Here is a 27,824-nt window from a genome sequence, read left to right as displayed (position 1 = left end):
GGCAGGGCTGCGCCTGGGGGCCGGGGCACTATGGCCACCATCCAGTCTGAGACCGACTGCTATGACATCATCGAGGTGTTGGGCAAGGGCACCTTTGGGGAGGTGGCCAAGGGCTGGCGGCGAAGCACGGGGGAGATGGTGGCCATCAAGATCCTCAAGAATGACGCCTACCGCAACCGCATCATCAAGAACGAGCTGAAGCTGCTGCGGTGTATGCGGGGCCTGGACCCCGAGGAGGCCCACGTCATCCGCTTCCTCGAGTTCTTCCATGATGCCCTCAAGTTCTACCTGGTCTTCGAGCTGCTGGAGCAAAACCTGTTCGAATTCCAGAAGGAGAACAACTTCGCACCCCTGCCTGCCCGCCACATCCGCACAGTTACCCTGCAGGTGCTCAGAGCCCTGGCCCGGCTCAAGGAGCTGGCGATCATCCATGCCGATCTCAAGCCCGAGAACATCATGCTGGTGGACCAGACCCGCTGCCCCTTCAGGGTCAAGGTGAGTGGGGCAGCCCCAGTATGGCCATATCCCTCCTCCTCGTCTTCTCCGAGCTTCCCCCACCCCTGGACACTCTCCTGTCGCTAAGGTCTCCCGTGTCCCCCACTCCCAGCCTTGAATGTCTCCCCTTCCCTGCCCATGATGCCTCTCCCCACCTCCTGGCCCTAAAATCCTCCCCACCTCCCTGTCCCAATACTGACATCCTCTCTGTCCCAGACCCGAGACCTGACCTTCCTTCTCCAATTCATAGTCCAGCTCCTCTGGCCTGGTCCTATCTATGTGGGGCTGACATTCTAGGAGGGGGTGGGAAACACAGTTGCTAAGATAAATTAGTCAAATGTGGTATGTGAGTGAGAAGGAGAAAAGATAAAGCATAGAGGAGGAGGATGTGGGTGGGGTGTTGATTGGGGGTGGCAGTGGTGACCGAAATTGTAGACATGGCAGTCAGGGAGACCTCGTTGAGATGACATTTGAGGAAGGTCCCAAAGGAGGGAGGTAGTCATGTAGACATCTGGGGAAAAGCATCTGGGGAGAAGGAAGAGTTCATGCAAAGGCCCTGAGGTAGGAGTGATCTGAGTATATGTGTTTGAGAAGCACCCAGGAGGCCAGGGTGAGAAGAGAGAGGAATGGGACCAGGGAGGTCACAGGCTGGGACACACAGGGCCTCAAGGGCCACAATGAGGACTGGTTTTATTCCATGTAAGATGGGGCCACAGGAGGCTTCTGAGCAGACAGAGATCATGATTCGGCTCAGGTGTTGCCAGGGTCCCTCTGGCTGTGTGAGAGCAACAGCCTGTGAGGTTCAGGAGCAGGAGGGCAGTGAGGGGTGGCTGCTCCCCGCCAAGTGGGAAGCCCGGATGCGGGGATGGAGTCAGGGTAGTGGGAGGAAGGGACACAGTGGGTTCTAGGTAAGTACAGGATTTGCTGACTGATCTCATGTGAGGTATAAGAGAGGACTTGATTAGAGAGGAGAGCCTGATAGTCCGAGTGACTGGAAGGATGGAGGCGCCATTCTTCATCACAGGCAGTTTGTTCATTAACAAATATTTCCTGGGGACTCCGGGTGGCTCAGATGGTTAAGCGTCTGCCTTGGGCTCAGATCATGATCTCCAGGTCCTGGGATCGAGCCCCATGTTGGGGGGGGGGGGTCTTGGCTCAGCGGGGAGCCTGCTTCTCCCTCTGCCTCTACTGCTCCCCCTGTTGTGCTCTCTCTGTCTCTGTCTCCCTCTCTCAAATGAATATGTAAAATCATTTTTTAAAAATATTTTATTTATTTATTTGACAGACAGAGATCACAAGTAGGCAGAGAGGCAGGCAGAGAGAGAGGGGAGGGGAAGCAGGCTCCCCACTGAGCAGAGAGCCCAACACGGGGCTCAATCCCAGGACACTGGGATCATGACCTGAGCTGAAGGCAGAGGCTTTAACTCACTGAGGCACCTAGGCACCCCTGAATACATAAAAATCTTTAAACAAAACCCAAACACTTACTGACCTCCTCTGGACCTGACCCCAGGACCTGACCCTGTTTTGGGCACACAGAAGCACCTCTTATGCATGTCACAAGCTCCCTGGGCTCCCCCAACCAGCCCCAGCTCCTCTGCCCTGGACCCCCACCTGTGTCCCCCATCCCAGCCCTGGCCCCTCTGTCCACTTCTGAGCTTATCACTGTCTGGTGAAGGGTCTTGACCAGGAGCGGGCGGGGCTGTGAAGGCAGGACCAGGTCAGTTGTGGCCACTACGGTGTCTTCGGCATCTCCCGGCACAGTGAGGGGGCGGAGTCAATGCGAAATGAAAGAGTCACAGGGAGAGAGGCAGGCAGGAAAAGGCAGATCATTTTGCCCTAGGAAATGGAAGGACAGAGCCCCAAGGAAGGAAAGACTCCCACAAACACAGCAGAAGGCAGACAGGATGCATCCACAGCACCTGGCCGGCATTGGCCCTCCTTCCTGTGTCTGTGGAACAAATGAATGAACGGATCCCATGGCCGACAAGTGCCCCAGGGCCCTCACGCTCTCAGATTCAGGCCTTTGCCACCCACACTCAGAGTGCAGGTTAATAACTCTCCCATCATCCCACCTTCTGCAGACAGAACACGAGGATGGCTGAATGAAAAGCAGAGAAACTAAGAGGGGGAAACTGAGGAAGGGGTCCAGAGAGTCTTGGAGATTCAGAGTGAAAGTAGCACAGGGCGCCTCCCAGCGGCATCAGGAGAGAAAGATTTTCCGCCTTCCCCTCCGGGTGCCTGATGATGAAGACGGAAGAGGGTGGGGCTTCCTGGAGGTGTCTTCCCAGCAGGTGACATCGAGGTAGAGACAGAGAGAGATGAGAGACACCAGGAACAGGCAAGCAATGAAGAGGCAAAGAAAGAAAGAGAGTGATACAAAAAAGAGGTGGAAGGAAAGAGCATGCCAGGGACATAAGCCCCCTCATTCATTCATTCATTCTCTCCTGATTGCGCCCCTAACTGTGTGCCGGGCACTGTTCTAGGCACCTAGGGATGCAACAGTGAACTGACAAAATCCCCAGACTGGCGTCCTAGCTGGGTAGAGAGACAATGAACTTGACTGAATGGTAAAACATATAGGATGTGAAATGGTGTTAAGAGTTCTGGAGAAAAACGGGAGCCTGGGTGGCTCAGTGGGTTAAGCCTCTGCCTTCGGCTCAGGTTATGGTCTCAAGGTCCTGGGATGGAGCCCTGTGTCAGGCTCTCTGCTGATCTCTGCTCGGCGGGGAGCCTGCTTCCCCCTCTTCCTCTTCCTGCCTCTCTGCCTATTTGTGATCTCTCTCTCTCTCTCTGTGTGTCAAATACATAAAGTCTTAAAAAAAAAAGTTCTGGAGAAAAGCAGGGATCCAGGAAGGGGGATAGGAACCGTGGGGGATGGTGTTTTTTTTATAGGATGGCCAGGGGAGGTCTCAGTGAGTTGACTTTTGAGACCTGAGATGAGTGACCCATGTGGACACCTGGGGGAAGAGATGCCAGGCAGAGGGAACAGCTAGTGCAAAGGCCCTGCACTAGGAATGCATCTGGCTTGTTCAAGGGACAGTGAGACACCTGTGAGAGAGGGGAAGCAGGAGGAGCTGAAGCCAGAGAGGTGATGGGCAATGGCCAGATTGCTCGAGCCTTGGGGGCCACCATGGGAAAGTTGACTTTTATCATAGGATGATAAAGCCATGGAGGGATTCTGAGCAGGGGAAGGATGTGATCGGACTCAGGTGCTCACAGGATCCCTCAGTGGCGTGCATATGACCAGTGAACTGGGGTGCAGAGGGGAGGAGCAGGGAGCCCATTGAAGAGGCCCCCACATCGGCCTCAGTGGGAGATGCCCCAGGACAGGGTGGCGTGGGGTTGGGGGGAGCCAAGGCTGGGGATGGGGAGGCTGCCCAGTCTGGATCCGTTCAGAAGGTGGAGCCGACAAGATTTGCTGATGGACAAGGTGTGGAGTGAAAGACGAAGAGAGGGGTCCTAAAGGCATATGTTCTATTGGTTAGAAACAGAGAGACAAACACACAAAACCAGAGACAGAGATGAGCGAAGACAGTGACATAAACAAGAGATAAGGACTCACAGACACAGTGACAGTCAGATGGCAGGGGCAGAAAGACACTGGTCAGAGCCACAGGGGAGACCTTGATCGGTCGTCCCCGGCCCCTCCCCCAACCCCCACCGCCGGCAGGTGATAGACTTCGGCTCAGCCAGCATTTTCAGCGAGGTGCGCTATGTCAAAGAGCCATATATCCAGTCGCGCTTCTACCGGGCCCCCGAGATCCTGCTAGGGCTGCCCTTCTGCGAGAAGGTGGATGTGTGGTCCCTGGGCTGCGTCATGGCCGAGCTGCACCTGGGCTGGCCCCTCTACCCAGGCAACAACGAGTACGACCAGGTGCGCTACATCTGTGAGACCCAGGGCTTGCCCAAGTCCCACCTGCTGCACGCCGCCCGCAAGGCGCACCACTTCTTTAAGCGCAACCCACACCCTGATGCCAGCAACCCCTGGCAGCTCAAGTCCTCTGCCGACTACCTGGCTGAGACCAAGGTAGGCTGAGGTGGGTGGGGGAGGGGGGGAGGGTGTGGAGCAGGCAGGGTGAGGGCTGGTCATGTGGGGTCTGCTTCATCGAGAAAAAAAATCTAGGCTAGACCTCAGAGAGGACTTGGAGATTAGAGGGTCAGCTCAAATCACAGCAAGTGACAGCAAGAGAGATGTGGGTGAGACCCAAGGTGGCACTGGAAGTATATGGCGGCTGTTCTGAGTTTCCTGGCAAAGGGGGGTCGACAAGCTAGTGTAGCAAGCCGGTTGGACCACCTGGAGGCCTGGCTGGCTGGGCTTGGTGGTGTGGCACCCAGGAGCAGGAAGGATCTGGATTTGACTCCAAGGAGGGACTAGAGGTTGAGGGCTGGTGGCTGGTTGGGGCTGCACCCATGGCTCTGGAGAGGACTGGAGGTCTGAGGGAGAAGTGAAACTTGGCTCAGTGAGACTCTGGGTGAGATGGCAGGAAGACCAAAGGGCCCACTCTGGTAGGTTTCCTGTAGCAGCAGGAGGGTGCTGGGTCAGATGAGAGGGGTTCTGGCCATAGGGAGTGGGTGTGGCCCTCCCCGCAGCAAGAGAGCTCCAGGTCAGATCCTGGGCAGAACTGGAAGTCTAGGTTTGGGTGTGTGGGCTTCACAGCCGCAAGAGAGGCCCGGACAAGACTGGAGGGCAGACTGGAAGCTGGGGGCGGGGATGGCGTGGTCATACGTGGGCCCCACAGCAGGAGCCCAAGGGCCCGGACTCAGTGTCAGCCCCGTGCCCACCCCCCGTGTCCCAGCAGGTGCGCCCCCTGGAGCGCCGCAAGTACATGCTCAAGTCACTGGACCAGATCGAGACCGTGAATGGCGGTGGAGCAGCCAGCCGGCTGACCTTCCCTGACCGCGAGGCGCTGGCTGAGCTCGCCGACCTCAAGAGCATGGTGGAGCTGATCAAACGCATGCTGACGTGGGAGTCGCACGAGCGCATCAGCCCCAGCGCCGCCCTGCGCCACCCCTTCGTGTCCATGCAGCAGCTGCGCAGCGCCCACGAGACCACCCGCTACTACCAGCTCTCGCTGCGCGGCTGCCGCCTCTCGCTGCAGGTGGAAGGCAAGCCGCCAACGCCCGGCGTGGCGGCCGTGGAGGATGGGCCCCCCTACTACCGGCTGGCCGAGGAGGAGGAGGCCGTGGGCATAGGCAGCGTGGTGGGCAGCGGGCCCTTCTTCTGTGAGGAGAAGGCACCAGGCATGCAGAGGGCCATCGATCAGCTGGACGACCTGAGTCTGCAGGAGGTGGGATGCGGGCTGTGGGGCGAGACCCGAGCCGACGTGGTTCCTGACATGCTGGCCCCACTCAAGACGGCCGCCACTGGCCGCCGGGTGCCTGACTCGGGCCCCGAGCCCATCCTGGCTTTCTACGGCAGCCGCCTGGCGGGTCGCCACAAGGCCCGCAAGCCACCCACAGGCTCCAAGTCTGACTCCAACTTCAGCAACCTCATCCGGCTGAGCCAGGCCTCCCCCGAGGACGAGGGACCATGCCGGGGCAGTGGCTGGGCCGAAGGAGAGCGCCGCGGGGCCTCGGCCGAGCCGCCCAGCCTCCCACAGCGGGATGGGGATGGACCAGACGTCAAGGATATGACCATGGATGCTGATGTAAGCCTAGTGGGCCTGTAGGCTGTGGGTGGTTCTGGGATCAGGGCCTCCCCGAGCTCCAGGATGGTGGGTACAGGCTGCAGCTGGCTCAGGGTTCAACACATTCGAGTCTGCTCTCAGGATGTGACAAGGTTCGGCAAACACTAACCCACACTCAGAATATGATTAGGATTTGCTATGGCTCAGCATATAGTAACCCGTACTCAGGATGTAACATTCAGCACATACTTACCCACCCTTACAAGGTGGTGAGGCTCAGCACACACTGATCACTTCAGGATAGAAGGCTCAGCACACACTAACCCACATTCAAGATAGAAGGCTCAGCACACACTAACCCATATTCAGGATAGAAGGTTCAGCACACACTAATCCACCTTCCTGATGTATAGAAAGTCAGAATGCATTAATCCCCCTATTGGAAGTGATAAAGGCCCAGCACTCAGAACAAGGCCTTAGCAGGGGCTTACCCACCCCAAGAAGAAATGACAAAGCCTCAGAGACCCTAATAGTACCTCAGAACACATTAAGGTTTCTGCACACACTGTTTGAGCCGCTAAGTTGCATTTGGGATCTACAAAATTGCCCTGGGGAAGTGACAAGGGTTCAGATGGGACTGGAGAAGAGTCCAGGAGGGGCAGGCTGGTGGTTCCCAGGGTCGGGGGCTCCTTGGCTGATGGTCCTTTCTTCTTCCTAACAGAGGCCAGGCCCTGAGCTCTTTGACCCCAGCAGCTGCCCTGGGGAATGGCTGAATGAGCCAGACTGGACCCTGGAGGGTGTCAGGGGGCCACGGGCTCAGGGGCTCCCAGCCCGCCACGCTCGCCCGCATGGTCCCTCCCGGACCACCAGCTTTCTGCAGCACGTCAGTGGGCACCACTGATGGTGACCCCACCCCTGCCCATCACTGGAGGCTGTGCTAGTGGGGCTGGCATCCCCTCCTGAGAAGCCATTTCCTAAACCCACAAATTATTCTTACAGAAAGATAGTTATCCAGAAATCCCCCAATACCCTCGCCCGTGGTGCATGCCAGCACATACCCCCTGAACACAGGAGGGCCTTGGGGTCTGGCCCGTCGCCTCCCCCTCCCCCCTGGGCCAAAGGGACACAGGAAGGGGGCTGCCCCCGCTGGCCCTGAGCATGCCCTCGGCCCTGCTGCCCTTGCCCATTTCAATAAAGAACTGTTCAGCAGCCCCGCCTGAGGCCTGGACTGGAGCTGGGGAGGGGTTCGGGTTGGCCTCCCAGGGCCCTGCTCTCTGATGCTGCGCCCCGTTGGCCCCTGGCTCAGGATGGAGGCTGGGCTGCCATCGCACTGTGAGGGACAGGCTGACCCATCCCCTGAATATGCTAAGCGTTTGGCACGTGAGGATCCGTCCTCAGAACATTCCCGGTGTTCAGCAGGTGCCAATCCGAGCTTGCCCAATGCCAAGGTCTCATCTGTCGACCTGCCCTTGCCACGTGTATAGGCTTGGCATGCCCACACCGCTGTTTGGGTCATGGCTACGTGTAAATTCCCGTGGCAGCCATCAGTTTATGCTTGGTGCACCCTGAGGTGTTTGGACCTGCGAGGCCACCCTTGGGAGCCGGTGATGGTCCGGCGCGTCCCCATCTGGGAACGTGCCAAGTGTGTGGTGCTTGCTACCCTGTGCTGGCTGTGCGAGGCTCAGCTCATGCCAGGCCGTGTGGTCACACGCTACATGCTCAGCACATACTGGCTCATGGGCATCACACACTCGGGCTCAGCACACGCCAGTCCCATGCTGTGTGCTCAGCACATGCCAAATCCATGCTAAGGGCCCAGCACGTGCTGTGGCCTCAGGACCTGCCAAACCATGCTGGTAATACGCCGAGGTTTCTGCCAACACCAGGTCTCCAAGAGAGGGGTATGCTGGCCGTGTCCTACCCGACGCCCCACTTCACATCACTCAGGTCCGGCATGGGCTGTACAGACAAGTTATTTACTTCTTATTATAACCTGGAGCCCTCTTTGCCCTGGAAAGGGGGGTGGGCCAGGGGGCCAGGCCCAGCATGCACCCCCATTTCTTTGGGGGCTGATCCCTCCCCCAGCTAGGCTGGGTCCCGGGGCCACAGCATCAGGCCAGCAGGGACCGAGATAGAGGTGGGAGAGCAGGGGAGAGAGCCAGTGGAGCCACGATGGGGCACACAGAAGCAGGGGCACAGGGACAGGGGCCAGGACCCAGGACATCTGGGACCACAGGGGCCGTGCAGGCCTCAGCCTGTCTGCCGGACCAGGGCCTCACAGCAGGCGACAGGCATTGCCCACACTGTCCGCTGAGGTGTCAAGGTCATGGCTGTATGGAGAGTCCCAGTCCCTCAGGAAAACCGCCTCCAGCTGGCTCCTCAGGCCGCCCCGCCCATTCTGCGTCACCAGCAGCGAGGTGCCCGCCGTCTCCGTAAAGTAGCTGCCAGACCAGTTGGAGGTTCCTGGGTGGGGGTGACGGCAGGGATGGGGGGGGCGGTCAGAGAGTCAGAGCCCAGAGCTGTGCTCTGCTTCCCCTCCTGCCCCCTGGGGGCGCTTGGGACACTCACCGATGTAGGTGGCCCGTTCGGTCACCATGTACTTATTGTGGTTGACACGAGCGTACGGGATTCGGGCCTGGCTCTCATCCGCAGGGACCACGAAGAGTTTCTGAGGGGGCGGGCAGAAAAGGAAGGAGCGTGAGCTGCAGGGTGGGGGTGCAGAAGCCCTGGGATCTGGGCTGGGGTATCAGTAACACTCACTGAAAGGGAAGACCCAGCTGCCTCCCTTGTCATTCCTTCTCGTGTGGCTCCTATCCGTCCCTTAGGTCTTGCCTCAGATGTCCCCTTTTCCAGAAAGTCCTCTTCGACCCCCTCCCCCAGGCTGGGGTAGAGGCTTCCTCTGAGTCCCCCCTATTCTGGCCATGATGCCACCTCCGTCAGGGCCCTGCCCCCTCTCCTTGGGCCCCACCATCCTGGCCCGACTCGGGATCCCCCAGTCACGGCGTGGCCCCATCCCTCAGGGTCAGCCCTGTCAGGTGACAGGTGAGCTCCACGAGAGCTGCGCCTTCAGTATCGTCTGGCACTAGGGCTGGGGGCTGGGTGTGTGGTGGGTGCTTACCACCTGGACATCGGAGTGGGTATGGTTGTCACGCAGGGCAGCCAGGGAGAGCAGGAAGGCCCGCATGGACGGCTCAGAGTGTCCCCAGCAGCTGATCAGCAGGCGAACCTTGACACCCCGCTCATAGGCAGCCCGCCGGAGCCCATCGTCGATGGCGGGCCAGAACCTTGGGGACAGGGGTGGAGGATTTGGAGGGCAGCTTTACTTAAGGCCTTCCCCTGAGCTTCAGGGAGCCTACTCTAGCTTCTAGGCACCCTTAAACCCCAAGACTGCCCTACTCCTGGCTCCCAGTCCTGTCCCCAAGCCACTCATCCTGTCTCCAGCCCATACCCCCAGCCCCATCCCCAACCCCAGGATTCTCAGCCTTTTCTCTGTCCCCACTTTCTGTCTCAAGGGTTTAGACCCCCTCTCCCTGTCTCCTCTGCCTCTCCTTGTGGCTTCCCACCATCTGTCCCTTTGCCTTGGTCCTGCCTGCTTTCTGGCCTGGTCACTCCCTCTCCTGCCCCTGGTGGGTCCCTTCCCTGAGCCCCATCCGCGAGGCCGCTGTACCTGCGCGGGTGGGAGAACTCCATGGTCGGCAGGTAGTTCATGACTGCGACGTAGATAAAACTCCGGGCATTGTCCACTACGTTGAGCAGAGCCTTCAGATCTGGGGTGCGGCCACTGGGACACAGTGGTGGGGGCGCACTCTGGGGGGTGAGGGGACAGTCAAGACACGTGCCTGCTAAGGGTGCCGTCATCGTGGACCCCACAAATGCAGTTTGTCTCAAGCCGGTCCTGTGGGTCTCACTGAATCCTACAGCCTCCATGAAGGGGGGGTAATTGCCATATCCATTTTACAGGCAAGGGAGCTGAGGCTCAGAGAGGGTTAGTGGCTTGCCTAAGGTCACACAGCTGACAAATGGAGCCAGGATTTGCACACAGGCTGCTTGGTTCCAGAATGTTTGCTCTAACACAGGGGTTCTAGACATAAGGGCTCTGGTCCAGCAGCAAAGCCATCATCTAGAACTTGTTAAATTTGCAAATTTTGGGCCTTCGCTGCACACTGCCTACTGAACCAGGGTGCAGGGGTGGGGCTCAGGAATCTGGGTTTTAACCAGCCCTCCTCATGCTTCTGAGGCATGTTCAGGTTTAAGGACTTCTCCTGTAATCATCCGTGTCCCCGACTTGCTCACAGCCCACACAGATGACACTCCTTATGTGCCATTCGACACCAGGCCCTTTACCCGCTTCCCTCCCTCCTCGTGACAGATGGAGCAAACTCAAGCTCTGAAGGGGAAGTGGCCATGGGGGAACCCTTAGCCTTCTGTGCGAGACCAATGGAGAAAAGGACCCCAATGAACCACGTGTCCCTGCGCCCAGGCCTTTCTGGGGCCCTCCCCAATGACTCTGGGGTTGGCCAGGTGACTGGCGCAGAAGGGGATGGAAGGGGACCCAGATGGGCCACCTCAAATGGGGGCGATATCCAAGAGCTGCAAACAATAGTGCCTTGCCTCAGAGCTCAGTATCTGCCACAGGCAAGAGAACTTTCCATGGTGGCAGAAACGTTCTACGGCTGCACCATTCAACATGGCAGCTGTCTGCTCCCTGGGCCTACTCAGCACCTGAAATGTGCGTCTGTGCAGTTCCGGAACTGAACTTTGAGCAATGTTTAATTTTAACTGACTTGTAAGGGCAAAGACCCGAATGTAGCTATACTGGACTGCTCGATAGCGCAGGGCTCCCCTAGGGGCTCAGTGTGCATAAACCCCAGCTGGACTTCCCCATTAGCCCTAAAGGTTGCAGATAATCTTGACAGCCACCATGGAGAGGACACTGAGGCCTGGGGAGATTGGGACATAGCCTTGGCCCCAGACCAAGCAGACTGAACAGAAGTGAGGGGTCGGGACCCTCTTCCTGCCCCCCTTCCCACATCACTAGGTGGGGCTGGACAGGGACCGTGAGTGGCCCAGCCCCTCCCCCTAACGACTCACCGCCAAGTAGGCCAGAGCAGGGGTTCCATTGAGACAGATCTCCATTGGTGTCTCCTGATTGTAGCGGGTGTCATAGGGCCGGGGCCAGGTGGCCGGGATGGAGCTGCCCGCCTGGCCCAGGTACCAGTAGGCCTCGAAGATCTTGGTCAGGTCTCGAGCTAAGCAGCTGCAGTTGTACATGACCACTCCTAGCTCCTTGACCTGTGGGAGGGCGGTGCTGAGCCTTAGGGTGGTGGCCTGGTGCCCACGGGTGACATGAACACCTACAGCCTCCCGCCCCTCTTCCTGTCCCTGAACCCCTCAATCTCCCCCTATCTTATCTGTCCCTCAGGCCCCTGTCCCCCTACTCCTGCCACCACCACTGGAACTAAGTCCTGGAACGGGCATGAACTTGACTCGAGGCTAAAGTCTTGCCAACTTTTGATGAAAGTCATTTGGTTATTCTAAAGAGCCAGGTTTCTTGAACCTTCGCATATGCTGTTGCTTCTACCTTCCACAGAACAAGCTCCTACTCATTCTTAGGTCTCGGCTGACAGCCTCCTCCTCCAGGAAGCCTCTTGGACTGCCCCACCCGTGTCAGGCATTCCTCTGGGCTTTTACATTCCCTTGGGTTTCCCTCAAGTCTGTCTCTGGTGACACTGGACCAGGAAGGTAGGCACTGGGGATGTCTTAGCTGTGGCTCTGTCTTCAGCATCTCCTCACAAGAGCTGGTTAGATTAGGGGCTCGGGAAATATCTGTTGAGTTTATAAATGATCACTGCCTAAGCTGTACCTCCTTTCCTGTCTTGCGCCAATCCTGCTTCAAGTGTCCTGTGAGTTGTCACCTCCTTTGGAAGACATTTTCTGATACTCTGGCCTGGGTCCCCCATCCTGGCCCTGTCCCTGGTGACCAGCCCGTCACCACACTGGACTGGCAGTTCCCATCGCTTACCACCATGTCCTCAGCATCCCCGGGGACAGGCTTGGGTTTAGAGCAGGTACTCAAGGAACTGAATAATGAAGGACCAATCAGTGGACGGGGCCTTGAATGCCTTGCAGTGGGGCTGGCAGCCGTCATCAGGGATCAGAGCAAACCCCAGGATTCTAAGAGCAGGGGAAGGCTGGACTTGGGGGGAGGCACCCCAAAGAGATGCAAGTCGCCGTATTCGCCATATTCCCATAGAAACAGCTGAGTCATCAGGGCACCAAAGCCCCCAACTGCCAGGATGAGGACCAGCAGGACCCAACGGGCTTTCTGGGTTGGGGGGCGGCAATGAGCCAGCCCATGCGGGAGGGAGGAAGTAAGCCACTTCAGAGACTGGCCAGAGAAGACTCTGGGATTGAAGAGTGGTGCGGGTGGAGGCTGGGGGCCCCATGGGGCAGGGAGCCATCACGGAGGACAGCTGGGCAGGGTGCAGCCAGACCTGGGTCAGGGAGCGCCAGTCCATGTTGGCACTGCCGATATAGAAGTGGGTCTGGTCCACCACCCAGAACTTGGTGTGCAGGACGCCATGGGTCAGCTTCTGCATATCCACCATGCGCACCTGGGCACCTAGGACAAACAGTGCATCAGGACCGGCCCAGGGGCCAAGCCCCGCCTCCCAGCACCCCCACCCCCCACCCCCGCCTCCGCTGTCCGGCCCAGCTCACCACTTTGCAGCAGCCCCTGCAGGTCGGCCTGTGGCTGGGGCCCATTGGGCTTGCTCACGGTAATGCGGACCTTCACACCTTGAGGGGCCAGGGTCTGTAGCTGCCGGAGGACCTCCTCACCCTGCAGAGAGAGGATAGCTTCTGAGGGGCTGGGCCGGCCAGCTCTCTAACCCCAGGTAGCCCCCCTACCCCAAAAAGTCTGTTTTCCTATTGGGTCCCAATTTGCAATCAGGAGTGAACAGGCTTTCCACTCGTCAGCACGCTGAGGGATGGCTTCACAGGCTCTTAAAACCTCTCATCTCTTTTAATTACTGGGGCTCTGGGCCCTGCCAGGGCCCTCTGGCCACTCCTGTTCTGCCAGGGACCTTCCCAAGATCCTGCCTTGGAAGCATCAATGCCCGGCACTGCGGGGGCCTTCAAGCACCTTGCAGGATATTGGGAGGCATGGCACAGGCTGGAGGGGCCAGGAAGGTACAGCTGAGGCTTGATGAGGCCAATAACAGCCAAGGGTTCCCTGTCTCCTCCTGTGACCCAGCCCCATTCTAAGCCCCTACTTCTCTGAACTCACTGATTTCTCACCACTCTCATGGATGGGGCAGGGCTGAGTATAATCCCCAGGGTGTGGAGGAGAAAATGGGGCACTGGAGAACTGAGGAGCAACGTGGGATTTGAACTCACTCACTGGTTCCCTATGGCCATGCTTGATGCTTTGAGCCACTCCAGTGGGACCCAGCAGGGAGTGGGCGCTCCTATCATTTTTACTTCTGTATTTTTTTTTTTTTTTAGGCAGTGCTCAAGAAGACCCACAGTTTTACTAAATGTTAATCCCACTTCCAACAAAAAGAGATAGCAGGGGGAAGATAAAAGGAGGGACAAATTCAGCATGTTTTGCAAGGAAGAGATTAGTTTTCTGTTTTTTTAAAAGCGCGCCTGTATATTGTCACGAGGATATAGAGCGAATGCTCTGACCATGTCAGATGCTGCGTGGGGGTCTGCACGGATGGGCCTGTTTTCTTCTCAGAAGGGCAACTGCTATGTATTGGCCCCATTCTACAGATCAGGAAACTGAGGGCTGAGGGGGTGAGGTGACCTGCCCAAGGTCACACAGCTGGGCAGTGGCAGGCTGGCTTGAGGCTGGGCTGTTATTCACTCTGCTCCTTCCATTTCTTTGGATGACAGGGTTTGGGGCAGCTTGTGGGGGAGTGACATCAGTCAGCCTAATCCCTTGTAGGCAAACCCACAACCTGACATTCAGAGGCTTCCAGATGACCGTGACAAACGCCTCCGGTCCAGGGGACCATGTGAAGACAGTTGCTTTCAATCACCTGTGTCCCACTCGCTGTGTGAGACGTGCCCACCCATGTCCCGGGCTGCCAGGGTGCCCTCTTCACTCCCTCACCGCCCCCCGCCCCCCACCGCCACCAGCCAGGGCCCAGGTTACCAGGTACCTGCTGGGCAGAGGGCTCCTGAGTATGGGTGTCGTTGTTGGTGAGAGTCCAGTAGAAGGAGGCAATGTCCAGAGTGCTGTGAGCACCGGCGAGCAGGCCCAGCCAGGCCTGGCTGGTGGAGGGGTTGCCCGTGGAGGCATTGGGGAAGTCTAGACCTTCGGGAATGCTCTCTACCAGCACTGCTCTGGGGGGTAAGGGAGGGTGGTATCAGCCACAGGGGGCCAGAGACAACCGGCTGGAACCTGTGTCTGCCCACAGAGGATGGAAGACGATATTGTCTGTGTGTGCCCATATTCAAGACTCTGTGTGTCTGTGCGTCTGTCTGTCCAGACATACAGAAGGAAGACCATGTATGTAGACTCCTATGTATGTGTGTGTGTATGTGTCTGTCCACAAATGTGATGGAAGATGCTGTGTCTGTGTGTGCCTGTCAGTTCACAGATCTGGACAGAAGATGATGCTGCGGGTGTCATGGGAACAGTGTTGGGGGAAGGGGCTGCGGATGGAGGGAAGCCCCTGTGACAGGGCACTTGGGCGGCTTTGATCACCTCCCACTGGCACAGGGAGTGGGTGTGGCTCCGTGCAGGCCCTGCCCAGTGTGTAAGTGTCCTCGTGGGAGGCTTGAGACGGCTCCTCCCCAACCCTCCAAGGTCCCCCTCCCCAACTTACTCGCAGGGGTCATAGCAGGGGGCTGGGCGCTGGTTGGGTCCAAAGAGATGCAAGTCGCCGTATTCCCATAGAAACAGCTGAGTCATCAGGGCACCGAAGCCCACAACTGCCAGGATGAGGACTAGCAGGACCCAACGGGCTTTCTGGGGGGAGGAGGAGGAGGCGGCGATGAGCCAGCCCGTGGCGGGCAGCCCAGCCCATGCTGGAGACAGGCAGGGGGTGGTGGTGGGCTCCTACCTTCTCTGCAGCCTTCCAAGCCTCGATCTCGTTCATGGGCAGCTCGCTGGCAGGTTCCTCCGCTGGCACCTTCAGCTGGGGGATGGGGATGGTAGGGGGGTGAAAGGGCACCTTGACGGGGTGTCTGCCCTCCACTGCACCCAGCCCCATCCCACTGGGCTCCTACCCAGGTCCACCTACCTCCTGGTACATCAGTTTAGGCTTCATCTTGCCAGGTAGCAGGAGGACACGCCAAGACCAGGCAGGAAAGTGGGTGTGTCAGGGTCTCCAAACTGTGGGGAACAAAAGCTGGCACTGTGGGGATGCTCTGGGCTTTAGGGGAACATCACGGAAACCAGATTAGTCTTGGGCTCATAGGATCCACTGGGTCTCCTTGTCTGCGATCACGGGGGCCACTGGCATGGGGCCCGCCACCCCAAAAGGAGGAAGCTGACCGCTGGTCAGCAGGGATTTCGAAATCCCTCAAGGTCTAACATCTAGCTTTCTTCCCATCAGTCTATGCTGCCCACCCTGCCCCCCTGAGCGCCCACGCGGCTCCTCATTAACGCTCGTGCTGCTCATTAGCATCTTCGCTTCTCCGAGCGCTCATCTAGACATTCCCCAAAAGACAACTGTGGATGGGGTCAGCGGAGCCTCATATCTTTGCCTGGCTTTTCACCACCCGGAGACCACCCAGGGAGCATTTTCCAGGTGGCTGCCCTGCCATCACCCACAGATACCCACCAGACAGGTCAAGCTGGGAGCCCGCGACTATCGGGGCCTCACCACCAGTTCCCAGCCCATCCCCCTAGCCGTCTTCCTCCACCTTACCCCGGAGGGGACTCGGCCTTACCCCGCTGGCGGCAGCTGCTACCTCCGCGGGGCCCCAGCTACTGCCCCAACAGGCTGAGCAGGGGCGGGAGGAAGGAGGGGGCGGGGCCAGACGGAGCTCCGCCCGCTGCAGCGGGGAGTCTGCGCACTGCGCAGGCCGCCTCGGCTCACCGCAGGGAAAAGGGGGGCCGGGGTCCCCCAGATACGGTCGCGTCAACCTGGTCCGGGTGGGTAGAGTACGTGGCTGGGGGATGGGCTTTGCCACCCCTCCATCCCCCCACAGAGCCCCAGTGTGGGGCAGGGAGGCCACAGGTAAAGAGAAAAAGGAACCCCACGTCTTTCTTGTCTACAAACCTTGTGAATTTTTGTACCATGGGCATGTATTACCTAGTCAAAAATAAATAAATAAAATTAATCGTTAAAAAACGTATAAAGGAAATGTCAACTATACTCAAAAAAAATTTTTTTAAAAGCCTTATAAAATAAAATGGAGAGCTCAGGGTTGAATGATATGATTTCTAGATGAAGAGAATAAAATCAGCAGAAGACACAACCCAAGCTACAGGGTGAGGGGAAGAGCAAGGTGGCAGAAGGAGAGGGTGGGTTTCCTGTTGGAGTCTGTTTGGATAATAGTATTTGATTTCTTTTAAAAAGCCGACTGATATTTTGATAGGGATTTAAAAATTTTGGTTTCTGAAGTCCAGGCTCTGGCTGGAAGGATAAACAAGATTTGCCATTTCCCATCTCATATCTCCCAAGAAGAATTTAAGACCACCGCTGGAGGGGCGCCTGGGTGGCTCAGAGGGTTAAGCCTCTGCCTTCGGCTTGGGTCATGGTCTCGGGTTCTTGGGATGAGCCCAAGCCATGGTCTCGGGTTCTTGGGATGAGCCCCACATCGGGTTCTCTGCTCAGCGGGGAGCCTGCTTCCCCCTCTCTCTCTGCCTGTCTGCCTACTTGTGATCTCTGTCAAATAAATTAAAAAAAAAAAAAAAAAAGACCACCGCTGGAGAAATGAATCGAAGAACTCTTCCACATCCACCTTACCCAGTAAAAAAGGAGGGCACGCTCTCCCCTCCGTCCACGCAGGAAGTCAACAGATAAATGCAAAAAAGGCTTGGATCACTGAGAGAAGCGTCAGAAGTGGTTGCCTCGAGACTGGGATCTGGGGTGGATGAGGACTGCTTTTTTTTGCACGCCTATTTTCTTTTTTAAAATTGTGCAATATAAGCGACTTACAGAAAAGCAGAGAAAAAAAAATCTCCGCAGATTAAAGAATAATTATAAAGCCAACACAGGTGTCGCCACGTCCCACTGGCATGCGCAGGCATTACCGTGATTTTAAAAAAGAAGGGCGAAAAAAAGAAAATTCCAAAAGGGAGCTAGGTTCTCTCCTCACAGAAGATCCTGCCTAGATCTTAAAGGAGAATTTGGAAACCCCTTCCCCCACAAAGTCCGATCCCAGATTGGCAAGGGGAGAGCAGAGCTGGATCCGCACCTCTTACTGTAGAGGAACAAATGCGGATGGACCAAGTGGATCCAGCAAGTAGTGGCAAAAGATCAAGGTTATTTGGAATTGAGAGGTCAGCAGGGGAAGCAGAGGCTAAGTCTCAGAGGTGGCTGACCTCAGGGTTGCTAGGTGGGGGAGGGGAGGCACGGGGCAGGAAACATTTGCCTTTTATTAACCTGTGAAGGCCTTGGTGAGAAATGTTTTATTTAAGAATACAGGGTTGTGGGGGGGGGGGGCGCCTGGCTGGTTCAGTTGGTAGAGCATGTGACTCTTGGTCTCCAGGGTCGTGGGTCCGAGCCCCACATTGAGGATAGAGAGTACTTAAAAACAAACAAAAATCTGCGATTGGAACATCAGGTGATGTAAAATTAGGGAAGATGAAAATGAGCAAAACGGAGGGAGAGGTAGGGCATGGAGATGGGAGGGATGGGATGCCCACTAACACACCAAAAATAGGAAGAAGATAGACGGTGTGTGTTCAAATTGTTAGCGACCTTTTGGCTTCCAACTTGTATAGCGATTATGGGTCTAGTAACAATGCTTTTAACTTTAACTTGTTATATTTTTATCAAAATACCTCTAAGGTGTTTAAAAAGAAAACTCGTGCTGGAGAAGCGGTTTAGACTGGATAGATTGCAAGGCTGTTAATACCTACGGTCCTGCACCAGATGCCTGATTTGAATACGAGCCGCAGCCCTTATGTGACTGTTTGACCTTGAGAAATGACAACGTGCCTTAGTTTTCCTGTCTGTAAGATGGGCATGGTAACAACAGTACTTACTTTCCATAAGGCAGTTCATTAATTTTACACATACTTAGTATCTGTGTACCAGGTGTTGTTTTAGGCACTGGAAGTACCGTTGTGAACAAAATAGACACTAGGGGAGACAGACAAAAAACGAGATGGTAAGTAAATTATATGTTAGAAGGTAATAAATGCCACAGAGAAGCAGGGCAGGGGTAAGGGTGGGGTTGGGATTGTTTGCAATTTTAAATAAGGAGGTCGAGGGGTGCCTGGGGGGCTCAGTTGGTTAAGCGTCTGCCTTTGGCTTAGGTCATGATCCTGGGGTCTTGGGATCAAGCCCCTTGTCAGGCGCCCTGCTCAGGGGGGAGTCTGCTTCTCTCTCTCATTCTGTCTCCCCCACACCCCAACTTGTGCTCTCACTTGCTCTCTCTAGTGAATAAATTTAAAAAAAATCTTCACTTAAAAAAATTAAGGAAGTCTGGGAGAGCCTCGCTGAGAAGGGGATACCTGAGAAAAAAGCTTCAAGGAGGGGAAGGAAAGAGCTACAGGGACTTCTTAAGGACTGTTTCAAGCAGAGGGAACAGTCAGTGCAAAGGCCCTGAGGCTAGAACGTGCCTGATGTGGGTAGGGAAGAGCAAGGAAGCCCATGTGTCTGTCGTGGGGTGGGCGGGGGGGGGGGGGGGAGAGATGCGTCAGAGAGCTGATGTGTAGGGCTGCCTGGACTGCAGTGAGGACGACATGTTCCAAGCAGAATGGAGACATGATCTGCCTTGGGTTTTGCAGTTGGTTGAGTGGTGACCTCAAAAAAGATATGCCCAACATGGCCATAATCTCTGGAACTTGTGAACATGAACTTGACTGGAGAAAGGGTCTTTGCAGATGTAATTATATTAAGAATTTTGAGATGATATCATCCTGGGTTATCTGGGTGAGCTTGAAATCCAATGACAAGTTTCTCTTAGAGACAGAAGAGAAGAAACAGAGAAGACCACATGACCAGGGAGGCAGAGCCACCAGAATCTGGGAGAGGCAGGAATGCCCCCCAGAGTCTCAGGAGAGGACGTAACCCCACCAACACCTTGATTTTGGACATCCCGCCTCCAGTACCATGAGAATAAATTTCGGTTGTCTTAAGCCACCCTGTTTGTGATTTGTTATAGCAGCAACAGGGAACTAATACAGGTGTCTGCTGGCTCCCTCTGGCTGCATGGGGGACGTGTGTGTGTGTGTGTGTGTGTGTGTGTGTGTGTTTTGAATATACAAAATTTGAGAAGTGACTCCTTTGAACTAAAGGAATTAATATCTTTCAAGCATACAGAATGGACACGCAAGAGTTTCTCAGTAAATGTGACTGTGTTAAAGATCCTGACAGCCCCCCCCAAAAAAAAGAAAGAAAGAAAGAAAAGAAAAAGAAAAAGAAAAAAGAAAAAAGAAAGGCACCCTTTCCCCCCCTCCCCCCAAGGCAAGATGCTTGCTTTCCATTGTAAGCTTCTAGGTACCTTTTTTTTTTTTTAAATGCACATAAGACTTCTTTGGAAATGAAATTAGGAGGCCCAGGCTCTTAGCTGGAGTGCCCCCTTCTCCACATCAGTTTCCAGAAAAAGACTATGGCCTCCATATCCAGCATCCCGGTCCCCAGGTCCTTGGGGGCACAGGGCAAGGTGAAATTGAAGGTGGACACGGAAAGCTGGACTGATTGAGCCAGGCTGACAGGTGCAGGCATTTCCCTCAGCTCAGCTCCTGCATTCCCAGGAACCTGGAACCCCCATTGGGTTCCAGGGCAATGTCCAGGCTGGTCCCTATGCTCTATTTCTTTGATGGTAGGAGGCATCTCTGCCAGCAAGCGCAGCCCTCCCAGCCCCAGGGATATGCCCGGCCCCTTGGCTTACATGCTGCCTGCCTTGGGGTGTGACACCACAGCCCACAGAAAAGGAGGAAGCAAAACCCACTGGGTTTCTGAGACACGTTCTGGTCACAGATCCCTGAACACCCCACCCTTGGCTGGGGGTCGGAGATGTGATCCCTCCCTCATAGCAGTGCTTTAGATTGCGGAACCCATGGTTCAAATCCCACCTGTCACTCTTACTGAGTGACCTCAGGCATGGGACTTTATTTCTCTGAGCCCTGCGGGCCTAGCTATAGAATCGGGATCATCTCCTACTCATCTGTGGGACAGAGGCCGAGGGATCTCTGAACAGTTTAAGGGGGTGGGTCTCGGAGTTCCTACCACCCTGGGTTCTGATCTCAGCCATGAGTAGAGGCTCCCTTCTCTGAGCCTTACTTTCATCCTCAGACCGATGGGGGAACGAGTACATTAACCTCATGTTTGCTGGGAAGAGTCAATGAAACCATCCACGCAGAGAGGTAGACTAGCAAACCCCCAAAACAAGTTGCTGGTGAGATCTGCGTGTCCCTTAGCACTGTGTACATACTTTTATCGCAGACAGACTTATATGTCCCTTAAAAAGCTAAGTCTGTGTTTGGTGTATTTCTCTACTCCCTGGTGTCCAGCACATCATAAGCACTCCATGAATGTTTGCTGAAAACAGAAGAAGGGGAGCAGGAGAGTGAAAACCTTGGAGCACAGACTTTCATAGAGGTCTCTGTAGACCTAGTGACATTTGTTTTATACACAGTGATAACCGGCATGTGCTCTAAGCCCAGAGCAGATGGGGAGGTAGATTATGGCCTTTTCGGCCCGAGAGTAAAGTTCAAGGTCAATTTAAGGTTGATTCAAGCCATCAGAGAGAGCTGCTGAAGTGCCAGACAGAGGACACCACAGGAAACATTTACATATGGATTTTCCATATGGTTCAAAACAGAAATGTGTTTAAAAGGAGCCGATTTTCAATTGATTGTGCAAACCATTTTGAACAGAAAAATCAGTTGTCTGAGCTCAAGTCCACAGAAAACAGAACAAAGCACTGACTGGTTTTATCGACTTTGGTTGGTTGGTTGGTTTTTAGCAGTAGAACTTTTATTTCAAAGGACCCCTAGAAGGTGCCCTTCATAGGAAGAGAAGATGCTTGGTCTGAAGAACATTTAAATGGGTAAAAAAACTAACGCAACAACAACAAAAGAAACCACATCATGACTGGTGAATATTTCTGAGTTGGAACTCAAAAAATCTAAGCTTTTTCATCCCTGCTCAGAACCCCTCTGTGGCTCCCCACTGCCCTCTGGGCAAAGGGTAAACCTCTTACCATGTCCTCTAGGGCCCAAAGCTGTCTCCAGCTCTCACCTGTTCCCTGAACTTCAGCTTTGGAAGTCCCATGGCCTTCACAATGCTTCTCCCCAAGGATTCCCAAGCCCCTCACTCCTACCATGTCCCCAACTGTCCTTAAAATCTCTCCCAAATCTGTTCCTTTCCTTGGTCCCCACTTCAAGGATAGCTGTCTTATCCGTCCCACAGGTCTCGGTCTGTGTGCCATCTCCTCCAGAAAGCCCTCCAGGATTGTCCCAAAGCCCTGGGCTTCATCCTGGACCCTCCACAACTTGTCCACTTGACCTCCTAAGGGTCCCTCCCACACACCCCTTTTCTTTCTCCCTTCCATGGCCTTGACCTCCCTCTCCCACCTGGGTCCCCACTTCTGCCACCTCCTTTGGCTCCCAACCTCCACCCAACCCTTCTAGTCCCCCCTCCATCTGAGACAAACTTGTTCCTCTCCTGCTCAAAAACCTATGTCCCCCACCAGCCCCTGGTGTCCTCAGGACAAAGTCTCAGCTCCTCACTGTGGTTCCCAGAGCTCTGAATGATCTCCCCTTAATAACACCTTTTCAGTTTACCATCTCACCGACCTTTAGATCCCATCCATATTTAATAGCTTTCACTTCCTTGAACTGAAACCACACTTTTACCACCACACACTCTCACAGCTGCTGCTCCTGCCCACCACACCTTTCTCTTCTCTTCGTGTGCCTCGTTCCTATCGGCTCCTATGCCTCCTCCCCAAGGAAGCCCTTCCTGACTCCTGGGCTGGTCCAGAATCCCCTCTTTGGGTTCCAACAGCCCCTGAGCTTTTCCAGCCCAGCCCTGACCCTTCTGCCTAAGCTTCCCCAATCCCAGCCCTCTGGACTGGCACTGCCTGGTGATGAGTCTGTTTGTCCCATTGGACTGTGAAACCCATGAAGGCACTGGGGCCGTCTCCGTCACCACTGTGTGCCCAGTACCACCCAGCACAGGGACAGCACATGGCAGGTGCTCAAGTCATTCATCTGTTCATTCAACTACTATTTTCCCAGTGACTACTTGCTGGTAAAGCCTGTGTAGGAATGTTTTGTGCAGGAATACTGCAGAAAACAGAAAAATCCTATTAAAGATGACACTCTCTGGGGGGGAAGAAAATAGATAGATGAGGGAAACATATAATATGCGCCTTGGAGAAAAATAAAGCAGGCAAGGGGCAGAGCGGCCTCACAATGGAAAATGGTTGAGGTCTCAGCTCAAAAAAATAACACCACGCCACTGCACATCTGGGGGGCAAAGCATTGTTAGCCCTGTTTTTCAGATGAGGCAGTAAGGGTCAGGGAACTCTCTGCTCAGGCTGTACGGTGTCAGTCTGTCGGTATAGAATTTGAACCCAGAACTCAGTTCTGTTCCGGGACACTATGATGTTGAACCAGCTCATGAACATAAAATAAGGCAGAATGTCTTTTCCTTGCCCTGCTCCCTCCCCAGCAGAGGGCAGAGCTCCTTGTTTACTGAGCCAAGCGCTGCTGGAAGCACTTTATGTATTTAATTACTCACACCGGTCCTTTTCTTAGCCCCATGTAACAGATAAGGAAACTAAAGACCCAGAGAGATCAAGTCATGGGCACAAAAGGACACAGCCAGGAAATGGTGGAGCCAGGATTTGATCCCGAGCTGCCTCGGGGTCCGGGTGTAGACAGCTGCCTCTCCTGTTGTTTATCATCTGCAGATCTGGGACTGCCAGCCACCGCCACCCCGCCCCCCATAGCACCTGAACCCAGAGGTTCATTGGCATTGGCTTCTCAAAGACTCTCCCAACATCTCCTCCTCCTCTTTCTCCCAGTCTTTGAGAGGGACCTTGGAAGCTTTCTCCAAATACAAAGGATATGTGAGTGCAGATTTAAGAAGACAGCTCTGGCTCTCCTTCTGACCAGGCTGCTCTGGCCAATCCATCCTTGGTAGAAGTTCTGGAGCTGGGCTGCTGTTTCATATCACATCAGATTAAGTCTCTCTTCTCCAAATCCTCCTGTGGCTCCTGCCTCATTCAGGGTAAAGCCAAAGTCTTCTCCATGGCTCATGAGTTCAGCCGATCTGCCCCCTCCCTCCTCTGACCTCGCTCCACCCATCTCCTCCCTCATTGGCTTCCTTGCTATTCCTGAAATAGTCAATGCATGCCCCAACCTCAGGGCCCTTGCATTTGCCATTCTCGCTGCCTAGAATGCTCTTCCCCATAGAGCCACATCACTCTCTCCCTTCCTTCAAGTCTTTGTTCAAATGTACCACCATCTCAGAAAACCTTCCCTGACCACCTTATTTAAAACTGTAACCTTGGGGTGCCCGGGTGGCTCAGTGGGTTAAAGCTTCTGCCTTCAGCACAGGTCATGATCTCAGGGTCCTGGGATCGAGCCCCGCATCAGGCTCTATGCTCAGCAGGGAGTCTGCTTCCCTTCCTCTCTCTCTCTCTCTCTGCCTACTTGTGATCTCTGTCAAATAAATAAATAAAATCTTAAAAAAAAATAAAACTGTAACCTTTACCATGTATTCCCATCCCTCTTCTGACATATCATACAATCTACTTACCTGTTCGCTTGTTGTCTCTTACCCCTGCTAGAACGTAAACTCCATGAAGCCAGGGATCTCTGTCTGTTTGGTTCATTGCTGTGTCCCCCAGGCCTAGCACAGTATTGGGCATGTAGAACATGCCTAGTAAATATTTATTGAATGAACAACTTGTGTTTTTATTCCCATATTGCAAATACAGCAACTGAGGCACAGGGAGGTGAAGCCACCTCTCGAGGCCATGCAACTCTTTTAAGTATGAAGTCCTAGAAACAAGGTTGGAGCCAGGGTTCCAGATCCCAGACACCCATTGCTAACCACTGTCTCATATAGCCTCTCTAAGGCAGGTGAGTAAGATATTTAACTCTCTACCCAAGCATTCAGGGTTGCTGAGGTTTGACTGAGGTGTGCTGGGACCTGCCTCATCTCTCTGTACCCCTGATTCTAAAAGTCAAGGGGATCTGGGTCTAAGCTAGCTAGTCCCCCCCCACTGCCCACTACTCCTGGACTCTCATTTTGTAGGTGGGGGAACCACTCAATCCATCAAGGTAGAGAGATAGGGATGAAGTATTTACCCGAGCAAGGTTTGGGATGGCTGATGGCCCACCCCCTCGGGTGGGGTGACGTGGCAGAGATGAGGACATGGAGACTGTGACGTGGGTTGGCGTGGGGTGGTTGCCGTGGCAGAGGGTATCATGGTACAGGGAGCATACAGATGCCATGGAAATGAAGAGGGCAGCTGGTGGGGGGAGTGACAATGAAGATGTGATGAAGGTGACTGCCTCAGGATGAGAGTGACATGGTTAATAACATGATTAGCCCAAATCGCCACATCAAGCTGCACACATCACAAGAATAAACTGGCAGAATCCTCACAACCACCCTGGACATAGGTGTCCTTGTGTGCATTTTACAGCTGAGGAAGCTGAGATTGCAAAGGGGTGATCAGGTGGTCAAGGTTACCCAGAGGTTTCATGGTAGAGCTGGGAGTCTGGCACAGCCCAGGAAACCGGCTCTAGTAGCCCATATGGTGGTGATGATATGAGAGGTGACATGGGAAAATGACGAGACATGGAGGGGAAAAAAAACAACTGGAGGGCAGAGTAGCTCCTTATGAGGAAAACTAGGAGCCTAAGGCATGGACGGTGACTGCCGGGAGCAAAGGTGATACGGGAGAATGGAGACATAAACGGTGAAAATGACGTAAGGGAAGAGTGACTGCGATTTAAGGATTTGGTGAGGATTTGGTGACTGGAGGTGTGTGCGGGTGAACGGGGTTATGACGACGACTTATGAGAAGTGAGGACTCCATAAAGGAAAAATAGCAACAAAAGAGGGGCGCAGGCGACATAAGGCGATGGCGGCATAAAGGGGGAAAGGCTGCAACGTAAAGCGGCAACGGGGGCTTAGAACGAAAGCGAATTAAAGGGGTTGACAGCGACATAAGTAGGGTGATGGCGACAGAAGTGGGGTGATGATTATTCAACCGGGATGCGAAAGAAGGGGAGGGATGGCTACATAAAGAGAAACTGGATGACATAAGGGGAGAAATGCATTACAGAAGGAAGGACAACATGAAAAGGGTAGCAGAGGCGCCGTGCCCCCAGATCGCACAGTACCTGCACTCCACGTCTCCTACTCCGGGACCCAGCCCCGCACGCACCTTCCAGGCTGGAGCCCCGCCTAGCCACCCCCGCCGCGCGCAGGCGCACTTCGGCGGGACTGCGGGGCGGCGGGGGCTAAGCATGTGAGTTTCTCATTGGCCTCGATCCTCGCTAGCGCAGGGCGGAGGGAAGCGGACCGTGGGAGGTCACGTGACGGCTGGAGTGGGCGAGGGGCGGGGGCCCGCACTCTCGCTGGTGGCGGTCCGGCGGGCTAGAGCAGTCGCGGGCTGGGCGACCCGGCTTCCGGTGGCGAGGGCGGTACTTCCGGGGAGGGTTGCCGGGCTGAGAGAGGAGGGTCTGACAGTTGGCGCGGCGGGCTAGGAGGGCGGGCGGCGCGTGTGGGCGCGGGCTCAGAGGGTCAGGTGAGGCGCGGGCCACGGGGTGGTGGGTCCGGGCAAGATGCGGAGGGGATGGATGGCGTCTTAGTTCTGAAATCAGTCTTGGCGTCGCTTTGCGGCCCGGACAAGCGACTTCTTTCTCTGAACCTCGGTTTCCTCCTCTGTAGAATGGGGGCCAGAATCTGACCATAGCATCCTCCTTAGGGCTTAGAGTGGGAGGTCTGCTCGCGCATGTCGGAGACCCTAGTTCAGCGCCTAGCACACTGCGCACTTCGTTACTGTACTAGTACTGTTAATACTGTAGCGATGATAATGTTTGCGCTTGGCGTGGAAGATCTGGGTGTGGGAGTGTGCAATTGGAGGCCCGCCGATTTCCGCGCAAGTCCCAGCCCAGCTAGCTTTGTGGCAGTGGGCCTGTGCCTGAACCTCTCTGGAGCTCATTTTCCTAATCTATACAATGAGGGTTAATAGTCCTATATCATAGGGTCGTTGTGAGGATGCTGATGAAATGTGCGTGTAAATCCCTTAGCATGGGGTTTTGCACTATATGCTCAATGTATTGGGACTATGTTAATAATGATAATGAGAGTTACTGGCGTAGTTGGGACTTCCAGGGAAGAACGGAGTAGGGCGAAGCTCAGAGACAGCAATAGGAAAAACTTGGAATCTGGAATTGGCCAAATGGACATCCTGCCACTTCCTATTTGACTAATTTTGCCCCATCTCATAGATTTAGATTTTTCTTCTTCTTTAAAAGCACTGATGCATTTTTCTCCAGTCAATTAATTTGAGAAGAAAATTTCATATTGGCGTACTAAGGGAAAACTAGCACTGCTGGGTGCAAAAGGAAGGAAAACGTAACCTGAAATACAACAGAAGCAGAATAGTCTATTTAAATTGTAGACAGAAGCTGAAAGAGAATTGAAAAGGGACTATCGTGGTCCCATAGACCCTGTCAGGTTGTACTCTGTTCTTTGCTTACCCTTTGCATGTGGCTGACATTAGGTCAGTGACTGTCCTCCCCTTTCTCTAGCTCACCGGAGTTTGATTTATTTAATGCATATGTACATAGCACTTATCATCTGCCCAGCATTGTTTTAAGGACTTGGTGTTTGTGAACTCACTTCATCCCTCTAACCATTTTAAGAACATATACTCCTATATTCTTGTTTTATAGTTGAGGGAAGTGAGATCCAGAAAGGTTAAGGTTAACCCCTGACCCCCAAGGGTGGGGTTTTGGAAGTGGCAAAGTCAGGACATAGATCCAAGCCTTTCAAGGGCTTAGCCAGGGAGTCTGATATATGGTAATTACGTGAGTTTTAGAAACTGTCATTTGCTATTATTATTAATGTTCTAATTTTCACTGTTCAGAAAGTGATCACTGGAGATGGTCTTTTAATGGAGGAAAGAGGCAATTGAGTCCAGCCGGGGGACTTCTGCCGCTGTAGGGAGAGGATACCAGTTCTCAAAGGCTTCTGGTAAGCATTAACTGACACCTCGAAAGACTGACCACAGCGCCTGGCTTGTAGTAGTCTATCAGTCAGTGTTAGTCATAGGCATTAAGACTGACTTGGGTTCAAGTTGTCGCCCTACAGTTCCTTGCTGTGTGACCTTGGACCTACCACTCTCATTTTTAACATGGGGATCGTTTTTAACTTTTTTTTTTTTTTAGATTTTATTTATTTGACAGAGAGAGAGAGATCACAAGTAGGCAGAGAGGCAGGCAGAGAGAGAGGGAGGGAAGCAGGCTCCCCGCCGAGCAGAGAGCCTGATGCCGGGCTCGATCCCAGGACCCTGAGATCATCATCTGAG

The 27,824-nt window shown here is 54.5% G+C and overlaps 3 protein-coding genes across 9 annotated transcripts in view; 2 read left to right on the top strand and 1 right to left on the bottom strand.

Moving 5' to 3' along the window:
* The first annotated feature begins 30 nt into the window (after window positions 1-30).
* On the top strand, window positions 31-7,026 carry LOC111161612 (homeodomain interacting protein kinase 4). The gene is made up of 4 exons (XM_022525369.1): window positions 31-495; window positions 4,169-4,525; window positions 5,298-6,146; window positions 6,847-7,026. The coding sequence occupies exons 1-4, from the start codon at window positions 31-33 to the stop codon at window positions 7,024-7,026; spliced, it is 1,851 nt and encodes a 616-aa protein (XP_022381077.1).
* A 1,056-nt stretch (window positions 7,027-8,082) lies between these two features.
* LOC111161444 (phospholipase D family member 3) lies at window positions 8,083-25,746 on the bottom strand. 2 transcript variants are annotated; one of them, XM_022525096.1, is made up of 12 exons: window positions 25,630-25,746; window positions 15,380-15,471; window positions 15,200-15,274; window positions 14,963-15,105; window positions 14,294-14,477; window positions 12,846-12,966; window positions 12,620-12,747; window positions 11,217-11,417; window positions 9,793-9,932; window positions 9,244-9,409; window positions 8,694-8,793; window positions 8,083-8,588 (listed from the first exon to the last, which is right to left on the bottom strand). In XM_022525096.1, the coding sequence occupies exons 2-12, from the start codon at window positions 15,404-15,406 to the stop codon at window positions 8,401-8,403; spliced, it is 1,473 nt and encodes a 490-aa protein (XP_022380804.1). In that variant the 5' UTR covers window positions 15,407-15,471; window positions 25,630-25,746; the 3' UTR covers window positions 8,083-8,400. The 2 variants fall into 2 exon arrangements, with proteins under 2 accessions (XP_022380804.1, XP_022380803.1); XM_022525095.1 differs by lacking the exon at window positions 25,630-25,746 and adding an exon at window positions 16,032-16,078.
* Window positions 25,747-25,978: 232 nt separating this feature from the next.
* Window positions 25,979-27,824, top strand: part of LOC111161375 (chromosome unknown C19orf47 homolog) — a 34,554-nt gene continuing 32,708 nt past the window's right edge. For 4 of the 6 annotated variants that reach the window (XM_022524989.1, XM_022524993.1, XM_022524992.1 and 1 more), the window contains exon 1: window positions 27,431-27,490. The gene's annotated coding sequence lies outside the window, so the exon portion shown is untranslated. Of the gene's footprint in view, window positions 26,037-27,383; window positions 27,491-27,824 lie in introns of those variants that run through there. The other 2 variants (XM_022524995.1, XM_022524994.1) reach the window with 2 other exon arrangements.

Source organism: Enhydra lutris, unplaced genomic scaffold (genome assembly GCF_002288905.1).
Source record: "Enhydra lutris kenyoni isolate GAN:26980312 unplaced genomic scaffold, ASM228890v2 scaffoldscaffold85, whole genome shotgun sequence".
Taxonomy (NCBI): domain Eukaryota; kingdom Metazoa; phylum Chordata; class Mammalia; order Carnivora; family Mustelidae; genus Enhydra; species Enhydra lutris.
This window is presented reverse-complemented; position numbering and strand designations above follow the sequence as displayed.

What these genes read in the sequence shown, in the direction of transcription:
- LOC111161612 (XM_022525369.1), top strand. Translation starts at nt 31, where the DNA reads ATGGCCACCATCCAGTCTGAGACCGACTGCTATGACATCATCGAGGTG. An exon ending in ACTACCTGGCTGAGACCAAG is followed by an intron (nt 4,526 to 5,297) that starts GTAGGCTGAGGT and finishes GTGTCCCAGCAG; the next exon opens with GTGCGCCCCCTGGAGCGCCG. An exon ending in ATATGACCATGGATGCTGAT is followed by an intron (nt 6,147 to 6,846) that starts GTAAGCCTAGTG and finishes TCTTCCTAACAG; the next exon opens with AGGCCAGGCCCTGAGCTCTT.
- LOC111161444 (XM_022525096.1), bottom strand. Translation starts at nt 15,406, where the DNA reads ATGAAGCCTAAACTGATGTACCAGGAG. An exon ending in AGGAGCCCTCTGCCCAGCAG is followed by an intron (nt 12,967 to 14,293) that starts GTACCTGGTAAC and finishes CTCTCTCTGCAG; the next exon opens with GGTGAGGAGGTCCTCCGGCA. An exon ending in GCAGGGGCTGCTGCAAAGTG is followed by an intron (nt 12,748 to 12,845) that starts GTGAGCTGGGCC and finishes TGTTTGTCCTAG; the next exon opens with GTGCCCAGGTGCGCATGGTG.